This window comes from Capsicum annuum, chromosome 2, assembly GCF_002878395.1.
Source record: "Capsicum annuum cultivar UCD-10X-F1 chromosome 2, UCD10Xv1.1, whole genome shotgun sequence".
NCBI classification, from domain to species: domain Eukaryota; kingdom Viridiplantae; phylum Streptophyta; class Magnoliopsida; order Solanales; family Solanaceae; genus Capsicum; species Capsicum annuum.
The window spans coordinates 67512311-67533358 of record NC_061112.1 but is presented as its reverse complement, the minus strand read 5'-3'; the positions used below and the strand labels follow the sequence as shown (position 1 = coordinate 67533358).

At 32.2% G+C, this 21048-nt stretch overlaps 1 protein-coding gene across 2 annotated transcripts; it reads left to right on the top strand.

Annotated features, from left to right (window-relative positions):
• The first annotated feature begins 720 nt into the window (after window positions 1-720).
• LOC107860836 (ALA-interacting subunit 5) lies at window positions 721-5955 on the top strand. Of its 2 annotated transcripts, XM_016706321.2 has the most exons (8): window positions 722-946; window positions 2182-2240; window positions 2320-2394; window positions 2487-2621; window positions 2726-2796; window positions 4128-4428; window positions 4527-4816; window positions 5560-5955. In XM_016706321.2, exons 1-8 carry the CDS (start codon window positions 898-900, stop codon window positions 5612-5614), a joined length of 1035 nt encoding a protein of 344 aa, XP_016561807.1. In that variant the 5' UTR covers window positions 722-897; the 3' UTR covers window positions 5615-5955. The 2 variants fall into 2 exon arrangements, with proteins under 2 accessions (XP_016561808.1, XP_016561807.1); XM_016706322.2 differs by lacking the exon at window positions 2320-2394 and having other exon boundaries at window positions 721-946.
• Window positions 5956-21048: the final 15093 nt, after the last annotated feature.

Below are 21048 nucleotides of genomic sequence, written 5' to 3'. Positions count from 1 at the left end.
TTTTTTAAAACATTAGAAAGTTTTGAAAATATTAATCAAGTCCAGAATTAACTTAATCAAGTTTCCTAATTATGTTTGACCCTTTAAGTTGGTCAATGTCACCAATCCTTCATTCAAGATTTAAATGACATCTTTCCTTCAATTTTCTCCACAAACTTCACCTTTGGATTTGTAATTATGGTAGTATTGTTACTCTTTCACAGAGTTTGATTGTGATAATGGTGGGAAATCAGTAGTGTTCTCAACTCGTGGCAGCCCAGTCACATAAGGTGACCAGCCGTCGGTCTGCACGATTATCTAGGTCAGGCTTTAGGGTTCATGAGAGGAGACAAAAGAGAGCTGTACATAAACTTTTTGAATTGTAAATTAATGTGACTTATGACACTTTATAAATTATTGGGACTTATAACACTTTTTACATAGCTTTCAATACATATATATATATATATATATATATATATATTGTATCAATATATCTAAAGATTTCATGTCCAAATTCATGATTAAATATAAATTATTTGACTTTTAAAATCTTTAGTATAAATGGAGATAAAAGAAAATATATATAGTTCAAAATCCGAACAAGAGTGAAGAGCGTCCATTTATTTAATTACCATATAATATTGGTGTGATGTGGTGTGGTACGTGGGGGTTGGGGGCGATGGAAGGCAGTGAGTTTCGCTCACGTACCAGTTATTGCCATGCAACTCTATTGCACCTTTTCGCTATTTCCCTTATCAAACAGAAAATAAAGAGGGGAGAGAAGGAAAGTTTAGCATCCCTATTTTCCATTCTTTCTTTTTTCTCTCTCTCCTTTCCCTCTGAAAAATATTCACAATTTGACATGAATTAATTAGTACAGTTCCTTTCCAATCCTCTATAGATTGGTACGTAACAATGGGTGAAGGATCTTCCCCTTCTTCAAAGAAATCCAGGAAACCCGATTGTAATACATACTTTCTTCCTTATTTCTTCTCCTATTATATCATTTTTATTTCAATTTTTTTTCTGAATTTTTGTGATGTTTTCTCATCCTCTACTTGCAAGTTTGTGGTGTTTTGGAGGGTCGATTTTTCTTTAAAAATTCATGAAGTTATGGTTTCTACTAGAATTGATTTTCAAGATTCATTTTTATGTAACATATTTTGTTGGTAAAAACAAGAACAGAAAAAAAGTTCTCTTTTAATTTGTGTGTCTTGCCATTTAGAATTTGACTGTCTTGTAATTAATTTCATTTGAGTAGGATCTTGGTTATTTATGAAATTCAATTTACTATTGATTGAGATGTTTCCATCTGATATATGAGGTATTTAGATTGTTTTGTTAATTGTAGAAACAATTGTAACCATGGGATAATAATGCACTGCAAAAATCATTAATGGAGTAAAATTCTTTTGATATTTGGTTAAATGGGTGAAATTAACATACTTCCAGATCATGCAAGTAACTACCTTGTGCTTTGATAATATTTCTGCTTGCACTTTGAAGTTCCTAAGACGAAAATAAATCATACAAGATTGACTTCTGGCACATACCAAAAGTACTACTAAAACTTATGGTCTTAAACACGTCATGACATTTTTATAGGTCTAAAAACATGTGGTGAAGGGTAAAATAGAAAGTTTAAAGTTAAAGTGTTCTCTTATGCAAAAAGGTTTCATTCTGTTTTAGTGTCATACAAAATGGAACAAAGGGGGAAATAGTTTCTTAATTTCTGAATCACATGACTGTCAATTTTGATTGTATAGTTTGCGGAGATAGCAGTTTGTTTTTAATTGTTGACAACAGTGTTAAAATGAAGCAGAATCACCAGGAAAATGATCCGGCTCCAAAGTTCCCATAACTGAAATGTGAGCTGCATTTGAACTAAAACCGTGTTAGTTTGGCCTTACCTAATAACCACATATGCCCAAACAATTAAATCCTATCATTGCATTATTTCAATTTATGGTCTCTCATCTTGCAGATGGTCAATTAATTAACTGGATTATGATCTGTCTTGGTTCTTGTCTGAATGTTTATTAGGTGTTATAAATAATTAGTTTATTGAATATTCATAGGCATGATGCTACCTTCAATTCTTGTGGAACTTAACTACAAGTCTTTCATGACTAAAGGACTTAGATTTCACTTTATTTACCGGAACTAACCAAATTTATATGACATATTTTTGTGTTGTAGATTCGAGGTTTACCCAACAAGAGCTTCCAGCTTGCAAGCCAATTTTAACTCCACAATGGGTATGCATTCACGGAAACCATTTTATAAAACCTCTGTAACAATGGCTTGTTGAGTACATTTCTCATTTTCTGCATTCAGGTTGTCACGGTGTTTATCTTCCTTGGCATCGTCTTCATTCCTATAGGCCTTGCCGCATTGTCTGCATCAGAAAAAGTACTTGAATATCCATATCCATATGGTTTCTGGGAGTTTGTTTTTCACAGTCAAATGGTATTTGACAAGAAATATCTTTTGTTTGTGTGCAGGTAGTGGAAATTGTAGATCGTTATGATGAGGATTGCGTTCCTACAAATTATACAAAGTCAGACCTTGCATATCATGATAGGATTGCATTTATCAAAAGTAATAAGTCAAACAAGACCTGTATCAGAACCTTGACAGTTAGTCCCATGTTCCAAATATTTTGGTTTTTTCTTTCTTTGCTCCAAATTTTTTAACATTGTGTGGCCTCCTCCTTAAGAATTCATTTGCTGAATGTTTTTAGGTTTCCAAGAAAATGAAGCATCCTATCTATGTTTATTATCAGCTTAGTAACTTCTACCAGAATCATCGGCGGTATGTCCAAGATTTTGATTGATTTAAGTTAAAACTGATGTTTTAATCTCATAAAAGTCAATTTGTGTGTGTAGTTGAAGTGACCAACTCTTCTGATGAAATTGAAGTATGCTCTTTTCTCACAGTTGTGGTATTATGCTGTCCCAGATCACTGTCCCCGTCAGCCCAACATACTTTCCCCCAAACAAGAATCACAAACAAAAAGACTAAAGGGAAAAAAGAAATGCACATAGTGATCTTTTAGCTTACGATCAAGGTTTTCTGCTTCTTCATGGATTGAGAAATCGGATGTTAATAGACTAAGATATTTTAGGATTTACTTCTGATGCTAGGAAGATTAATCGGTGTACTAATTGTCGGGGCGCAGGCTTTTTGTGCCATAATTTATTCATAAACAAGCACAAAACTTTTCACTTGAACTATTAAAATTAGAACATACATAAAGTTGAATTTAACAATAAAAATGAAATGGGAAACAGATAAGAAATTAAGAAGTTAAAAATGGCATCTTCTTATAGAATTGAGGAAGTTAGGGAAAAATCACTATATATTAACTAACTGAAGAATTAAAACTTTTAAGTTCGTTATTGGGGAAAATTTAGATCTTTAGCAATGGCAAATTATGGAAGGCATGCCGATATACACCCAATGAAAAGATAAATTAGAACATACTATTTCTTAATATTCTGTTGTATAATGACAGAGATGAAAATAAATTGATATAAACATAACAGGAGTCGGATCAAGTTTTATTAGCTTTAACTTTGTCCAGTTCCTAGGTATTTTTCCCGCCAATGGTTATTTTTAGTTAGTCTTTATGTTGACTTTGTAGAATCTGTAATAGTATGAAACTTCTCTGGCTGCCTTCTGACTCGGTGTCCTGCTCTATCATCACCCTATTATTCATTAAAATAGAATACGTTAGCTATCTCCTTATGCTGTTAAGGAATAGAATTGCTTAAGCAAATCTGAAATTAGTCATACATCTGCTCAGGAAGGAATACATCTTCTATTTTGAAGTCCTCCACCTGTGTGTTCAAAGATATCCTGGCCAAGGAGGCTCAGGACAATTATGTTAATGTAGAAATTTCTCGTTCCTTGTCTCACAATACTGAAATTTAATGAGACAGAGCTTGACTGTGAAAGACATCGTACAAATTGCTGTTTTTTTTCCTTTCCTTACTCTGCAGTAGTACTATTTTTTTCCGTTATGATTTTATAAAAGATAAACTCTTGCTTCGAGAGTAGACATGCTTGAAGGAGAATCACATAATTTTTTCAGTAAATGATGTTCATTTAAATGGTATTGAAAGCCTCCTATGTTTTCACAGATACGTAAAAAGCAGAAATGATGAGCAATTGCGTAACCCAAATTTTAAGGGCAACTTAGAAAAGACTTGTGCTCCTGAAGCCATGAATGGAGATCAGCCTGTGATTCCCTGTGGCCTTATCGCTTGGAGTTTGTTCAATGATACATATGGTTTTTCAATTAAGAACAAAGTTTTACCAATCAATAGGAAGAACATTTCATGGCCAAGTGATAGAAAGCACAAATTTGGATCAAAAGTTTACCCTAAAAATTTTCAGAAAGGAAGTTTAATTGGCGGTGGATCACTTAACGCGAGCATACCTGTTAGTGCAGACTTTTGCCCTCTTTTTGATCTTATCATCATTATTCCCTTTCCCATAATTCATCATTATCTTAACTATTTTGAGTATTTTACATGCAGATGAGTGAGCAAGAGGATCTTCAAGTTTGGTTGCGAACTGCGGCATTACCAACTTTCAGAAAGTTATATGGGAAGCTAGAGTTTGATCTTGAAGCTAATGAGAACATTACTGTAGTAATACAAAACAACTATAACACATACACGTTTGAGGGTACAAAGTCTCTGGTTCTTTCAACCACAACATGGATTGGTGGAAAGAATAAGTTCCTAGGTATCGCATATATGACCGTTGGTGGAATTTGCTTATTCGTGGCAATAGTATTCATACTTATGTATGTCATCAAACCAAGGTAAGAATGTACCCAATACTGTCTTCCCTATTTGATTCCTTAATCCTAATATTTTTATATCTACAGTGAATTTTATATATATATATATATTCTTCCTTCTCTTTTTGACTAGTTAAGAAAACCAAAGTTGTCTGCTAGAAATTGCTTTGCTTGCTAACATTCTTATGGTTTCAATTGTTTAAAGCGCTATAAAACTTAAAAGAACAAACTTTATGTTTCATTTAAGATCATGCTGAGATCATGAAGGGTTGAAGTCTATAAATCTCATTTTCATCATGTTGTGATAACATTTATTGCACCAGGAGCACACGTGGTATTTTTCAGATCGAGTCACCCATGTGGAAATATCAGTGACAATCGATTCAAAGAACTTGTGAATTTGGAGTTTCTTCAGCAGTTGATACAATGCAAGCCAGTAGCTAAATTCCTTTTCATATGCCTAAAAACCTTTTCAGAAATTATAAACGAATAAAGGAGTTAGCAATAGGCATGTTCTAAAATCAGCTTTCGCTGGTGTGAGTCTTGGTTTTGTGTTTTTGATGGTCCCTTTTTTTTTATTTAGGGAGGCGAATCATAGATGTTGCCTTGATACAATTATTTGCAGACATAAATTGATATCATATTTAGTACATAATGGGTGTGTTGTACGCTCCCATGTATTAAAATGACCCTGTTCCAAACATGTATGGTCAGGTAACCATCAGTATAGCATTGATGTTTCTTGTGGAATTGTGACCATGCAGGCCTTTTGGTGATCCAGCCTATCTGTCATGGAACTTGAATCCTACCGGGAACTGATGTTGTCTACCCTATCATCCGCCGAGATCTTCTCTCCAATTTTTTCCTGCAGAAGAGTTTAGCCGGGTTTAGTTGTTAATGCTTTCTATACTGGATACTTGCAAGTTCTGGACCAGTGAGAGCATCTTGTGATTAAGTCTATTGTTAATGATGTCTATTGTAATTTCACTATACATATCCTATTAATCATCAAAACCACTGCTTTGCAGCTTCATTCGTTGATTACATTTGTTGTGGTGGGACAATCTTTCTAGACCACTGAATTGTACCAAAACAGAATGCTTGTTGTATACTCTTTTATCTACTGATTAGGACAGGACTGCACACTGAAATTCATTGTTATACTTGCGCAGACTATACTTGAATTATTTTGTAGTTACACCCAAATTGGGGGTTTCAAGTTCAAAACCCCCTGCATGCTTTTTCCACTTGAGCTCGTCGCACGGTGTATGACTAGTGCAGTCTACCTTTCTTGTATGATATGCAGGCTATTGCACTGGAGCGGGGTTTACCATGTGCACACCTGAAGGGTAACGACGGCAAGGTCCTTTGTCATTTATTTTTAAAAAAGTAATAGAAAATGATCTCTTCTCCCAGTATTTTCTCATGATATAAAATTGTAACTATGTCATCTTTTTGAAATATTTGTAATATAACTTCCAGAATAAATAAAGCTTCCAGTATCTGCTCTCCATCATACCAGTTTGAAGAAGCATAACTAAGAAAAGAATATTTCTTTGAAGTGATATCCAAGTGAATTATGTGTTTATATCTTGCATCCATCAGTCCAGTATAAACACTGAGTTGGGGTAAAATTTTGCCTGTTTCTTGTTTTAAAAATGTGAGTACTTCCCAGGCAAGAAAGTGCAATGTACGAATGTATTGGGAAAAGTTGATTGGTGAAGAATATATCATGATAAGTTCCAGATCTACATAGAATACAACTTCAATTCATCGATGTTCAAATTCTCAATTTGGCGTTTCTAGGGCTTGGACGGATTTTTAGATTCACTTTTTTTTTTTTAAAAAAAAAGACTACTACTCCTGACCTGTGTAGCTAATTTGGGAGGAATCCAAAGTTTTGCTTCTCTTCAAGGAAGTATTGTTTCTCTTTTTTCAGAAGGCAGAGGTTCAACGAAGTTGTAATATGATGGAAGTCTCAAATTGCAGATTCAAATGCAAGAGAAACAAATTTGTTGCCAATATTAACTAGCAACCTTGCTCAATGTTTTGGTGTTAGGATCTCTGTGTATAGTAGTGCTATATTGATTCATAGGAGGACTACTACTGATTGTCATCAAAACCTTTTGTAAAAATAATATATATTCAACCTTCACTCTGTAACAATGGCTAAGGTCGATGTCCTCTTTCGTGTAATTATGACTTTTGGTATTTAGACAGGCTGGAGTTGTGCCTATCTTTCCCATCAAAAGATGAATCTTTTGGAAAAAAGAGAAAAAATGACTTCGATCCAAATTTCCCAATTTCTACATTCAATTCCATGATATTTAAATCTAGCACAAGTGTAATTAACAGGAGTTATGAATGCTCTTACAAGTTAACAAGTCTATGTGATTAGTTAATGTCATCTCATTTTCAGTTGAAGAAATCTCAATTAAATTAAAGATTAGTTTATCCAAAGGCTACAAAATTTATTTTGATTGAAATGATGTTAGGATATCTTCTCTTAGTTTGGTTTTAGGGTATCTTTTTTCAAACGTCACGTAAGAAAGCTTAACTGAGTCAGCAGTTACATACATTAAACATCACACTGACTATTGCCAAGACTTGCGAGTCGTTTGGCAGTCGGATCAAATTATGTTGAGACTATAATTTTTGTATTAATTTACCCATGTGTGAAGTGAGATAAAATAATTTCATATTTGATGGGATAAAATGAATTAAGCGTGAGATTAGATTTATATTGTGTTTGGTAGACGATATAAATCATGGGTCGACATAAATATCAGAAACTAAAAGAACAAGCTGAATTGAACTAATTCGATTCTTTGACTTCAGTTCTTTGATTTTTCAATTCAGTTTTTCTAAAACTCAAATATTCGATCAACCGATGACCTTAACTTCTATTATAGAATTTCCATAAAAATAGTCAATACGATATTGTACAATTTCTTTTGATGGCCTATTTTACAAGCAAGAGAATAGCCCACTAATCAAGTTTATATTGACAAAAGTCAAAACCAAATTAGAACACTTGAACTAAATTTGAAAAAAACCCAACTCAACTAATTCAATTCGGCATTCGGTACACAATTTCAAAATCGAAACCAAGGAATGAACAGGAAGTTCGAAAAAACTGTAAACCAAACACTGACCCCTAATGCTACCCAAACATAATATAAATTTAATTTTAAACTTAATCCTAAAATATCGCATTTTAATTCAGATATCAAACTACTATGGTCTAACTTTAGGCAGACATACCATAAACGACAAAAATAATTTTTCCTGTATAAAATTTTTGGGCCTTCATTAAAGCAAAGAATCACAAGCTCGGTCATTTTGTTTTCCAACCTTCTCGGTCATGAAATATGAATAAATGTTAGCTGCTCGAGAGCAATTATTCTATCTATAGCTGTCTAAGTTTTAATATTTACAATTCATAGATAAAATAAGTGACAGATACATATATATATATATATATATATAATCTATAATCTATAATAATGTTAGCTATTCATAGAGAGAGCAATTATTCTATCTATAACTAACTTATAGTCTAAGTTTTAATATTTACAATTCATAGACAAAATAAGCGACAATTTTATGTATATATCTATATCTATAATCTATATCTATCTATAATCTATAATCTATAATCTATAATATATTAAAAGTGTGAAGGGCCCGAGAAATTCATTTGAACTTTTTGCCCTTCATTAAAATCTTTGCTTTAGACAAAATCATCTTTTTACTATTTTTTCCTAATATTTAAGTGTTGAAAATTAATTAAATATATTATGATAAAACCTTTTCTTATTAGAAGTCATCAAAATTAAAGACAACTAATACCTTTTTCATCTGTTTAAAAATTCAAAATCAACTAAATTTGATTTTAAGAAGGTTTAAAAAGTGCATACATCTACATCTACAATATATTAAATCCATTAACTACTTGAAACTTCAGGTGGTAAAATATATATGTTTTTACAATAAAATATATGTTTTGAACTTTTTGCACTTCATTAAAAACTTTCGTAATAGATAAAATTGTAAAATTTTAAATAATTCAAAGTTACACATGCGAGATACGTGCGGCTAAATTAGTATACAAAAAAGAAGAAAAGTCCATAACAACAAATAGAGATAAAAAAAAAAATTTTTCTTAATCTTCTCCAACTTCCCCCTTATTTCTCTGGTATAACAGATCAGTTAATATGGATTAATACGTTAATCACTTCCTTAAAAGTTGTTTTTTTAAAAAAAAAATTTGTGATTTACATGAGGAGAAAATCAACACCAAATTGCTTACAGGTAATTCGTTCATACAAAATTCTGGTAAATAGGATTTAAGAAAATCCTTTTTTATTTAAATTTATTTACTGAAATCCTATTTTGAATGTAATATGCAATACAAACCTGATTCAAGTTCAACATAACGAAAATCGATTCTATTATTGGTTTGAATTTGATTTCTGAAATCGAACACACAATACAAACTTCAATCAGTTTCAAACTGCGAACTTGTGTAATTAGTGGTATTTTTGTATACAACAATTTCAATTGTAATTTCGGGTTTCAATTTTCCTATTCTATTTTTGTAATTTTGATTTTTTTTCATAGAAGTTGTTAAAAGATTATAATCCTTGTTTTTGTTAGTTTTTTTTTTGAATCCCATTTGTAATTGCAATTTGTATGGTATGTATTTTGTCAACAAATTATATACAAAAAAGGGGCTATTGTCAATTTTTTTGAAGCATTCAGGCGTATGAAACATAGATAATGAGTATGAACAATACTAACTCGACTCAATTGCAATTGATGAAACTAAAAACTATAATGATTTGCTTCAATTGATTGATAAACAACTTTGTATTGACTTTAGTTTGACAATGGTGAAAATAGAATATAAAGTTGGTTGTAGTAGTAAAAGAATAGAGATTCATAATGACATGGAGGTGATAGTGTACGTAATGATATGAAAAGAAAAAGGATTCGAAAACTATCCGTTATGCATTTCTGTTTTTGATAAATTTTTTAAAAATGATGAATCATGATCAAAGAAAGAAGGAGAGAGTTCTTTTATCGATCAGAATTTGAACATGTTTGCAAACTATGTTGATGAAAAAAGAGCAAAAGTGGTGCAGATTCTTATGATCTTATTAAAGTTGTTGATATAAATGGTCAAGAACAGATAATTATTTTTGATCCAAATCATAATGAGATTCTTATTGGTCAAGTATATAAGGACGAAGCCACTTTAAAATCGGTGATAATACAATATGCACTCAGAAACAGATTTCAATTCAATATAAAAAAAATCAAATGCAAACGGGTAAGTGACTATTTTCTATTATTATATGTTTGTATATGTATATATTCATACATATTTTAGAAGGAAAAATTTCAATATGTTACTGTAATGAGTGTGTAAAAATCATGTTTATTCATTTATTACTCTACTGTATATTTCATTATATAACTATTGACTATCTTTTAATATTTTTGGTTAATTGATATTTTTAGTTAATATATGTATATGACTGTCTTCTAATATACAGGTATATGTATGCTAAATATCTGTTGTTTGCACATCTAAAACTTAGTTTACATAAGTTTGGTATGTGTATTGGTATATATTTTTCTAGTTTACGTAAGTTTGGTATATCTATTTTTCTGTATATCTATTAATATTATATTTGAATTATGTATATATGTAAATGTAAGTTTATAATTATATTTGTATATCTATTTTTTAAGGTTACAAAGATTTTTTTTTTAGTATTTGTATATCTATTGTTTGTATATCTGTATTTTAGTTTACAAAAGTTTGTATTTGTATATCTGTTTTTATGTTTATCTATTAATTGTATTTTTTATTTATGTATAGTTGTATACATAAGTTTTGTCTGTTAGTATATTTGTAAACTTCTAAAGAACTAGTTTAATATAATGAGTACATAGGTTACATATTGTCGGTACAGACTGTAGGTTTCATAAGTCTAGCTGATTTTTTTTTAATAATTATATTTGTTTTGTTTGTCAAATTATTAATAGATAACTATTTCATATTAAGTATACTTTGGTGTGTAAATCGAAGGAATGTAGTTGGTTTCTAATGGGATCTAGTAATAAGAAGACTTATTCAAAGTTCCGGCATGAACATACTTGTCCTTTAAAGGATAGAGTGTACGAGTAGAAATATGTTAGTACATTGATTGGTGGGATTGTGAAGCAGAAGTTATCGAACCATAAAAGAGTGTATACAGCAAAACACATATATGAGGATATTAAGAATGAGGTTGAATTGGATTTGACTTATACAATGGCCTGGAAGGCTAGAGAAAAAGTTTTAATTTCATTGAGGGTGACAACACATGCATCATACAACAGACTGCCGGACTATTTATACATGTTGGAAAATACTTACCCTGGTTCACATATACGAATGAAAAAATTACCAGATGATGAATTTCTTTATGTGTTTATATCGGTCTACTCTTCAATTAAAGTGTTTGATTCATATCGACCGATTGTTGTTGTTGATGACATTCACCTAAAGGGAACATTTAATGAAAATTTCATGTCAGCAAGTACAATTGATGGAGCAGGTTTTTACGCTACTTACTATTTTTTATTTTTTTTCAATACTATATAGATGGTGTTAAATACATATAATAATATAATTTTTTTTAATGTTAATTATATTGTATTAAATATGTACATATATGTTTTAAAGAAATGAAAACATTATCTTAAATATATTTTATGAAAAAAGTATATTCCATAAATGTTATATGTATAACGTGATTATGCAGGACATATTTTTTCACTAGCTTATGGAATATTGGATTCTGAGAATTATGCAGCATGGAGTTGGTTCTTTGAGAAATTGAAAGAAGCTCATGGTATTTAATTAAATATGTGCGTTGTATCCGACAGAAATGAGAGTATTATAAAGGTTATGTCCACTGTATATGATGGTGTTGTACAGTATGCTTGCATTTGACATCTGTGGAAAAATGTGATAACCAATTTCAAGAAGTCAATTGCTAAATTGTCAGAAGTATTTTATGCAATGAAAAAAGAATATACAATTTTCAAATTCAACAGTCTAATGAATAAGGTTGAATAGATAGATATTATTAGGGTGAAAGGTTACTTATAGTCGATCGGATATAACAAGTGGACTAGGATGTATGAAACTGTGAATCGAGGGATTCACTTTAACATCAAAAATTGTTGAAATCATTAACAGGCACCTTAAGAAAGATAGAGAACTGCCTATATATGATTTCTTAGAGAAAGTTAGAAAGATATTTGGCAGATGGCATCACAACAATCGACAGATTGGGACGTTCACACATGCACTTGTATGCGAAAAATATAATGAACTCCTTGAGTTTAATGAGGTCAAGAATCTGCGAATGAGAGTAAGTATTTTATTGAAAGTACATGATGATTTTTTTATTTTTTGAATACATATATACATATATATATATATAACAATATATTCATTGTAGGTTGTGCCAGAAATAAACTACGTTTATTCTGTGCTTTATGAAGATCGACATTTTATTGTATTCTTAGAGAAGAAGACATGTTCTTGCCAAAGATTTTAAATTGATAAATTTTAGTATGCTCATGCTTATGCAGTGTTAAAGAGCAAATATTTTGAACCTGGTGATTATTTTTCTAACTTATACAAACCAATATCAATGTTGGGTACGCATGAGGTTTCAATATTGCCTCTGCCTGATAGATCTACATGGGAGATACCATATTATATATTAAGAGAAACTATTCTTCCACCAAAGTACAAACATCCCCCTAGAAGGCCAAAGAAAAGAGAAAGAGAAAAGTCCGCAAAATAATTTTACGGGGCTAAATTTACAAATTCATGCAGTGCTTGTGGGTTTAGGGGACACAATAGGCGTTCGCACAGAAAAGTTCGTTGAGTTGAATAGTTTTTTACCTTTAAGTCAATTGATCTTTTTTTTTTTTTAAAACAATCAATAAGTTCAGTTATGATTTATGTCATTAATTATTTCGAAGTACTTATTAAAAACATGAGGTGTTCTTAATTAAGTTAATTTTTAATTTACTTATATGTATGCAGTTTTTGAACTTCTATGTGTATAACTCATAACTTCAGTTTTAATTGTATACATCTGCAAAAGTTATTACCGGAGATGAGTTATCTGTAAGCATATTACATATAAACACATACGTTTTTATGTATTTTAATATTTTTTTTATTATACGTGTTTACCATTATATCATCAGTTAAATATTTTGTGTTTGTATATATATATATATATATATATATTTGTGTTCAGCGATAATTAATTTATACAAATGTTAGCTATTCATTATGAAAAATTCTATTAACTGGTGGATGCATGTTACATGGTAATGTAAAGTATTTAGTTAATTTGTATATAAGTTGAAATGTATTTTCTTTATTTGTATTTATATTTTTCTATGGTAATATAAGAACATAACGTGTATTATGTATTTATGTAGCTGTCCTTTTATATGAATATAAGTATATATTCGTGTGACTACTGTATATGAACATAAATATATAAATTCACAACTTTCTGTATACTGTATATAAATACAAATACACAAACTTTCTGTATACTTTTCTTTATACGAGAATATTGGTGAACAACACATGAACTTTTTAAAATGCACTCATCATATGTGACTCGTATTAGTTGATACCAAAATATTGTATATACATCAAAACAGTTGAAAAAATACTGTGCTGTTTTAAAAAAAAGTATCTAAATCACATAACTCTTACAATAAATCGGCTTCAAAAACACTTTGCTATACCAAATTAAAATTCAAAATCAACTAACTATAGCAAAAGCTGGATTCAAAAACAGATTGCTATACCAAAAATAAGATTCATAAAATAGTCTAATAATACCAACTAAACTGTCTACGAAATAACAATCATGTCTATATTATCACGATCCTCATTGGCCAGTTAGGACTCTCATCATCACTCACGACATATTCCTCAATCTTTTGAGTCCCGTGAAGCTATAAAAGGGCAGCATACCGGGTGCGCAAAGCTTCAACGTCAAACACTCCTGGTGGTACACCTTTTTTGTGGATAATATACTCTGCATATACAGCCACGTAGACTCCACAACCCTGCATATTCATATTTTTGGTAGTAAGCAGTAAAATGAATTGAAAAATATGTGTTTGTAATAATATTAAATAATAAACTTAAAATATGTGATATATCAATTTACAAGCTTTTCGCCGATTGTTGTGGTAAATTATCCACATATACCACATCTAGAAATAATTCTTCTTCGCTAACAATGTACTTTGAATGAGAGGAGAAATCAATACCTTTTTTCTATAGAAATTTAAATTTGCTAGATACGTAGTATCAATTCTGAAAGCTATCTCATCTCATGCACAACAGACGCATTATGATGAGCAGACCTATAGGAGTTATACACCTATAGACATCTATCATTGAATGATAGAACAAAAAATACTTAATGTATTATATCCATATTCACGGGGATAAATATGTGATCCACTATATGCCAAGGTACAGAAGCATGAAGTCTGAAACCATTGATGTATTCAACAATTTTCAACTCTTGACTTGAGAGATTATACTCTTTTGTATTGTCTGCATACTTCTTAAAAATATCTGATATTGTTATATTGAACAAACAGTTGACTGTACAAGCCAGATATATTTTTACAAGTTCACTCTATATACATATATGCAATCTGTATATACATATATTCACTCTATAGACATATATGCAAACTGTATATATATATCCAGTATATGGATACAACAACAACAACAAACCCAGTGTATTCCCACTTTGTGGGGTCTGGGGGGGGTAAGATGTACGCAGTCCATACCTCTACCTCTGATGAAGTAGAAAGGCTGTTTCCGAAAGACCCCCGGCTCAAGTTACGAGATACCAAACAAACACATAGTACAGCACAGAAGCAGATGACATAACATAGATACTGCAGCCATAAGGAATATAAAACAGAGTAAAGCAGGAATGCAGGAATATAAAGCAGAGTAAAGCAGGAATGCAGGAATATACAAAAATTCAATTGATTGACAAGCCGAGTGTTTTAGGTATATATTATCTTATAATTTTCTTTTAGTTGATTGTTTCTATCCAACTTATCTATAAACTTAAATTTGCAGTGTTGAGACAGTAGCACCATTCCCTAAATAGATAATAGACTGATGTAGTTTCCACCCCCAATCCCTTTTCATTTTTTTAACCGTGTACTTAACAGACAACACAAACTCATCAATTCACAAGCTATAAATCTGCTAGTCTCATTTTAATAAAATTCAGTTTCTGATTTCAAATTAGACTTTAAGTGTCACCCCAAAACAGAGGAAAAAACTAGGGAAACCAACAGCAACAAAGGAAAAAAAGTTTAAAAAATTACCAGTATAAAAGAAGACAAAGGTAGGGGAGAAGTTATAAAAGAAAGTTGTACAGCTAGTGCTGGCAACAACAACAACAACCAGAGGGTAAAGAATAATGTTGAGACTTACGTGGATGAATATTTTCATCCATAGCTAAATGTTGTACTTGAATACTAATCGTTGTACTTGAATTTGTATAAAAATATAATTTACATAACGTAACTTTGATTCAAATTCTGTATACAAAAATGATCTAAAAGAAGAATTGATTTGTATAAAATTAAAAGAATCATCAGTAAAGACAACCATATAAAATAACAAAAAACATTCTGCACTTTAGAAGAAGGTACACCATTCAAAACTGTCTATACATATATGCACTTGATGTTGGGTGTATTTATGCATTTTAGTATTGTTATCCTAGCTTATCTAACTTTGTTTTGAGGGAATTTCGTGTGATTTATGTGTTAATGATTATATAATTTAGAATCTAAGTGTGTAAGTATGTGATTACAATGTTTAAAGGTGTTTTCAAACAAGTTTAGATTCAGTTTGATCACTTAGAGTTCAAGCGAGAAAACTAGTGTTACTAGATTGAGGTAGTTGTCATTCTAGCTGGTCTCAATGAATTCTAACATGTATGATGACTTCCTTATGGTTTGAATGTGTAATATCGTGTGGAACAAATTATTAATGATGTTTAAAGTGCAATTGAATCAAGCCAAGAATCAAGACTATGTTTAAGATTTAAATGTGCAAAACTAATTCTTAGCTTGAGTTTTTAGTTAGTCATTCGTGATGTTTTGTTGTTTTAAGCTCTAATCCATGGTGTTTAATGTTATAAGATTCTTGGTTAGTTGATTATTATGATATATGAAGGATATAAAATCTGGAAATCAAGTGAAAATAACACCACAAGGCTGGAAATGGATCAATGGAAGCACAAGATACAACTTGACGTAAAATGGACACTTTGGATGTCACCAGCGTGTGTAGGACCTTAGCAAGGGCTGTGAAGAGCGATCTATGAATATTCCATTTTTCTAATGGACCAAAAATAGTATTACCTCATGATAAAAACATGGTACGACCCCCATACCAGCGGAATGACCCTCGCGACGTGCCCCTTGTTCCACCGATGACAAAAGCCTTGTCCTATAAATAGGACACCTGAACTTGGTATTATTCAATGAGGATGTATTATAGATTTGGAGAGGGGATTATACACACTTTAATTAGGGTTTATCTCTCTTTACTTTGAATTTTTAATGGATTATATCATGTATTCTTTGATTTGGATTACAGTTATGACCATTAGCGGCTAAATGCCCCCTTCCCGGGGATAAGGCCAAGAACATGTTTACTTTCGCTTTGAATTGAGTTTGTTTGGATTGATTATCATATTTGATTGTTTTATATCCTTGTTTTAACTATTTTACAGATTTTTAACCCTTAGAATACGTACATTGTCGACCTTATGATCTCGAAAGGGGGAATAACAAGATAGAACCTTAGGGTAAATAGAGTAGGGTTCTTATTCCTTTATAAAGAGGGGATTTAAATTAGAATATAGGATAGGTATATACCTAGAATCCTTACTTGGTTCAATATGGGATGAAATATAAATGCGTTTAGCTTAGTTCTCACATCCCCGCTCAACGATGTAGTTGTGGGTATAAGTTAGATAGGTGGTTAGAGGTCAGGAGACCATGATCATAAAATCAACCCCATGAATTAAAAAAAATTATAATTAATCAAACGAATGAAGTTCAATAGTGTAGTATGATTGTTCATAGTGATTTAACCCCAGGTTTTCATGAATTAATTGCCCACAGTCTTTACTTTACCGTATTACTAACTTTACTTTAAGTTATAAAAAATTAAAACTCTTTTGGTTATGTTTTGCATTGATTAATCTCAATAGTTGAATAGAAATTTGATAGTTGTTAAAACAAGTCTTCGAGGGATCCATATTTGGCTTTATTTAAGGCCACTGTATTACTTGGTGAGACCACGTACACTTGAGTGTACACTTGGGCACAATAAATTTTTGGTGCTGTTGTCGGAGACTTGTAAATTGGAAACTATTTTTGTTTTACTTTTACTTTTTAAATTTCTTTAGTTCTCTATACTTGGTCTTGGGGTTGATTTTGCAGAAAACAGGTTTACAAGCTAGTAAGTTAATAAGGGATAATGAATTGGTTGAACCAAGTGCCAAAACTAAGAAATATTTTCATCAACGAAGGAGAGAAGCAATCCTTCTCCCTTGTATCCTACAATTTTAAGAAGAACAAGACAATCTTACTCTAATGGCCGAAGATCAACCAGCTCGCAGGATAGTTCGAGAAGTGACAATCCCACTTTCGACAAATTTAACCTCACCTTTTCAGAAACTGACTGCTAGAGGTAATTTTGAGCAGAAGCATAATACGTGCAGATTTTGATCAAAAGTGGGAAGTTTACGTGGTTTTCACATGAAGATCTACAAGTCCACCTGCGAAACTTTTTGAAATTCAGTGACACATATATCCCTTTAGGTGTGTCAACTAATGATGTTAGGGTGACACTATTCCTTTTTACATGACTGGGGGAAGTAAAAAAGTGGTTGAATGTTGAGCTGACAAGTTCAATCACAATATGGGATGACTTATCCCAAAAATTTCTCATTCGATTCTTTCCATCTAGCAAGACTGCGCAGTGAGATTATGTGCTTCAAACATGCATGAGAGAGGTTCAGAGCACTTCTTTGAGACTTTTCACATCATTAGTAGTCCAACGAGGTATTGGCTCACACTTTTGTTGAGGCACTTGATCATAACACAAAAATTTGCTAGATTCAGCTGCAGGTGGTCAAGCCTTGGAATAAACATACAATGAGCTCTATACCTTATTAAACCAAATTAGAAAAGGAAATCCTTAGTGGTTTTGGACTCAAGAAGTGCTACAAAGAAGGTTGCAGGTGTGTTGGAGGTGGACCCTTCTACTGCCTTATCTGCTTAGTTTGTTGTTTTGCAAAATTAGATAAGCAATATAAAGTTGGGGGTTACATAGCCGACAGCTACAGTCAATGCAATTCAACAGACTACAAGTTGGTGTGAGGCTTGTAGTAACAGAGGGCATTCAGTGGCTATGTGTGCTGCAAATCCTGAGTCCATAATATTTGTAGGCAATGCACAAAGGCCGAATTATGGGAACACCTACAATCAAATGTGGCAGACTCAGCCACTCAATCCAACATGGAACAACCAACAACAATAGATTCAAGGAAATCTGACCACAACCCATACTAGCAATGTGGAAGAGATGCTGAAGTAAAATATGGCTGCTTAAGCATAATTGACAACAGATATGAAGAGCCAATAAGCAGCTACAAGGAGCTTGGAGTTGGAAATTGGTCAGTTTGTGCAGGCATAAAATGCAAGGCCTCAAGGTGGTTTTCCAAGTAATACTAAAAACCCTAAACAAGTAATGGCAATCACTTTGATGAGTGGTACAGAGGTAAAGAAAAAACCTTTAAAGAAATCTAAGGAGGTAGATGCAGATTTGAATTCCTCAAAGGTATCTGAAAAAGTTGTAGAAAATTTAAGGAATTTTGAGTACTCGAAAATAAAAGTTGTTAAACAGGTAAAGAAGAGACCACCACCACCTTTCCCATAAAGTCTTATAAGAGTAAAGGAGGATACGTGCTTCAAAAAGTTCTTTGATACGTTCAGTGAGCTGCACATTAACTTACCTCTTTTAGATTAGATGTTTTGTAGGAAATGCCCAAGTATGCTAAGTACTTAAAGTATGTGGTCACTAACAAAGTTAAGTTGCAGGATGTGGTAACAGTAGCACTTACTGAGGAGTGTAGCTCTATAGTGATGCATAAGATGCCACAAAAGCTCATAGATCTGGGGATTTTCACTCTCCCCATTCAAATTGGTAGCAGTGAGGTGGTGTACATACTGAGTAATTTGGGGGAAAGTATCAACTTGATGTCCCTCTCCTTGTTCAACACCTTAGGACTAGGGAAGTCGAGACTAAGCTCCGTGACACTCCAGTTAGCAGACTGGACCCTAGCCCGTCCTAAAGGAATCATAGAGGATGTCTCATCAAGGTTGGTAAGTTTATTATTCCTGCTGGCTTTATTGTTTTAGATTTTTCGGCTGATGAAAAAGTATATTCATCTTGGGACATCCATTCTTGGCGATGGTAGAAGACTTGATAGATGTGAGAGAGGGAATACTCATAATGAGATTGGATGATGAAAAGGCAGTTTTCAAAGTTTACAAACCGCTCAAAAGACTATCCCACTATAATGATTTATGTATGATTACTGTCATTGAAGGGGATAAGTGTGGGGTGGTGGAGTCTATTCCATAGAAGACCTCTTCAGACTTTCTCGATAAATACCCCAACCTAAAGTGACACAGATTAATAAGCCTAAAAAGGTTATTGTTAAGAAAGATATTGACCTTGAGAGTTCATACTCAAGAGGTCAGAAATGAATAAGAAAATAGCATCCAGTGTGAGGAAAAGGATAAAGGAAAATGGATAAGTCATAGATTGGGTCGTGGAACTACACTAAATCAGGTGCTGCTTGGGAGGCAACCCAAGTTAAGGTATATTTTTTTTTTTTAGTAATTTTAGTTTTTACTTCACCAGTTTTTGTTTTTGTTGAGTTACAGGTTGATGGGAAGTATGAGTACCAGAAAAACTGAGCTAAGGAGCATAACAAAGACTAAGTGTGGTATCCCCAGACCCTCTTGATGTATAAAGATGATACTAGATAGGTCTAGAGGCCTCAGGTAATATTTCTATCTCTACCTTTTAAAGTATACTTTGAAGACAAAGTAGATTTTTAAGTGTGGGGTGAAGAAATTCCCATTTTCAGGATAAATTTAAATTTTTTTGTGTTAGAAATAAGTGAGATATTCTTGTTGGTGCTATATTTTATTGCATGATGTAAGTTTTGATGGTAAAAAACATGTTGATTGTGTGAATTGCTACTATTGAGACTCCTGGGATCATGTTTATGACTCTTGTACTTGTTAGTTTGATTGGAATTCATGTTGTTGTTTGGTTGAGAGTCTATAATGATCCTACATGAGTTAAGCATGTGCCATGTATGATGTGAGGTTGTAGTATATTCCTTGTTGTATATGATGTCTAAAACTTGCCTGGTGAGCTTGCAATGCGAAATAAAGAGTGTGGGTTTAGGAGATGATATAGACATTTCTTTGATAGCTATGTCTATACCCCTTTCAGACCTACCCTTGTGCATAATCTTAGTTAACCCCTATTAAGTCTTTAGATTATTCTTTGGCAACCTCATATGTTTTGTTCCATTCAAGGGCCCAAAGTTTTTTTCATAGTTTTTTTCCAACCCTTTTGCACCATAACTTGATTATAATTGGCAGGTTCTTGAATACTAGACCAAGAATTCAGCATATGTTGATTGTTGGAAGATAGATTTATGACAAAAAAAGAGATTAGGGAGATAGGGGATGAGAAATAAGAAGAACTCACATTAGCTAGTGCATAGAATTGTAAATATAGTCTTTTAGATGACTAGTAATCTTGTGTTCTCGAGTTGATCTCCTAAGTGAGAAAATATTACTTGTGGAAGGAACAAGAGGATGTACCTGGTCCATTACAATAGAAGGAACATGAAATTATACCTGATCCAGGATAGTAAAAGGAACAAAAGTTTGAATCTGGTCCACAAGAGTGGGTGCGGAAGGCAAAGTCGAAGTGATAGATGAGGGAGATGGGATGTTCTGATTAGTGTAAGTATAATCACCAGAATTAGTAATTGAGA

Bases quoted from the DNA above. Each gene is read 5' to 3' on its own strand.
- LOC107860836 (XM_016706321.2), top strand. From the start codon at position 898: ATGGGTGAAGGATCTTCCCCTTCTTCAAAGAAATCCAGGAAACCCGAT. The intron at 2,622-2,725 runs GTTAGTCCCATG...GAATGTTTTTAG, and splicing joins CCTGTATCAGAACCTTGACA to GTTTCCAAGAAAATGAAGCA. The intron at 4,429-4,526 runs GTTAGTGCAGAC...TTTTACATGCAG, and splicing joins CACTTAACGCGAGCATACCT to ATGAGTGAGCAAGAGGATCT.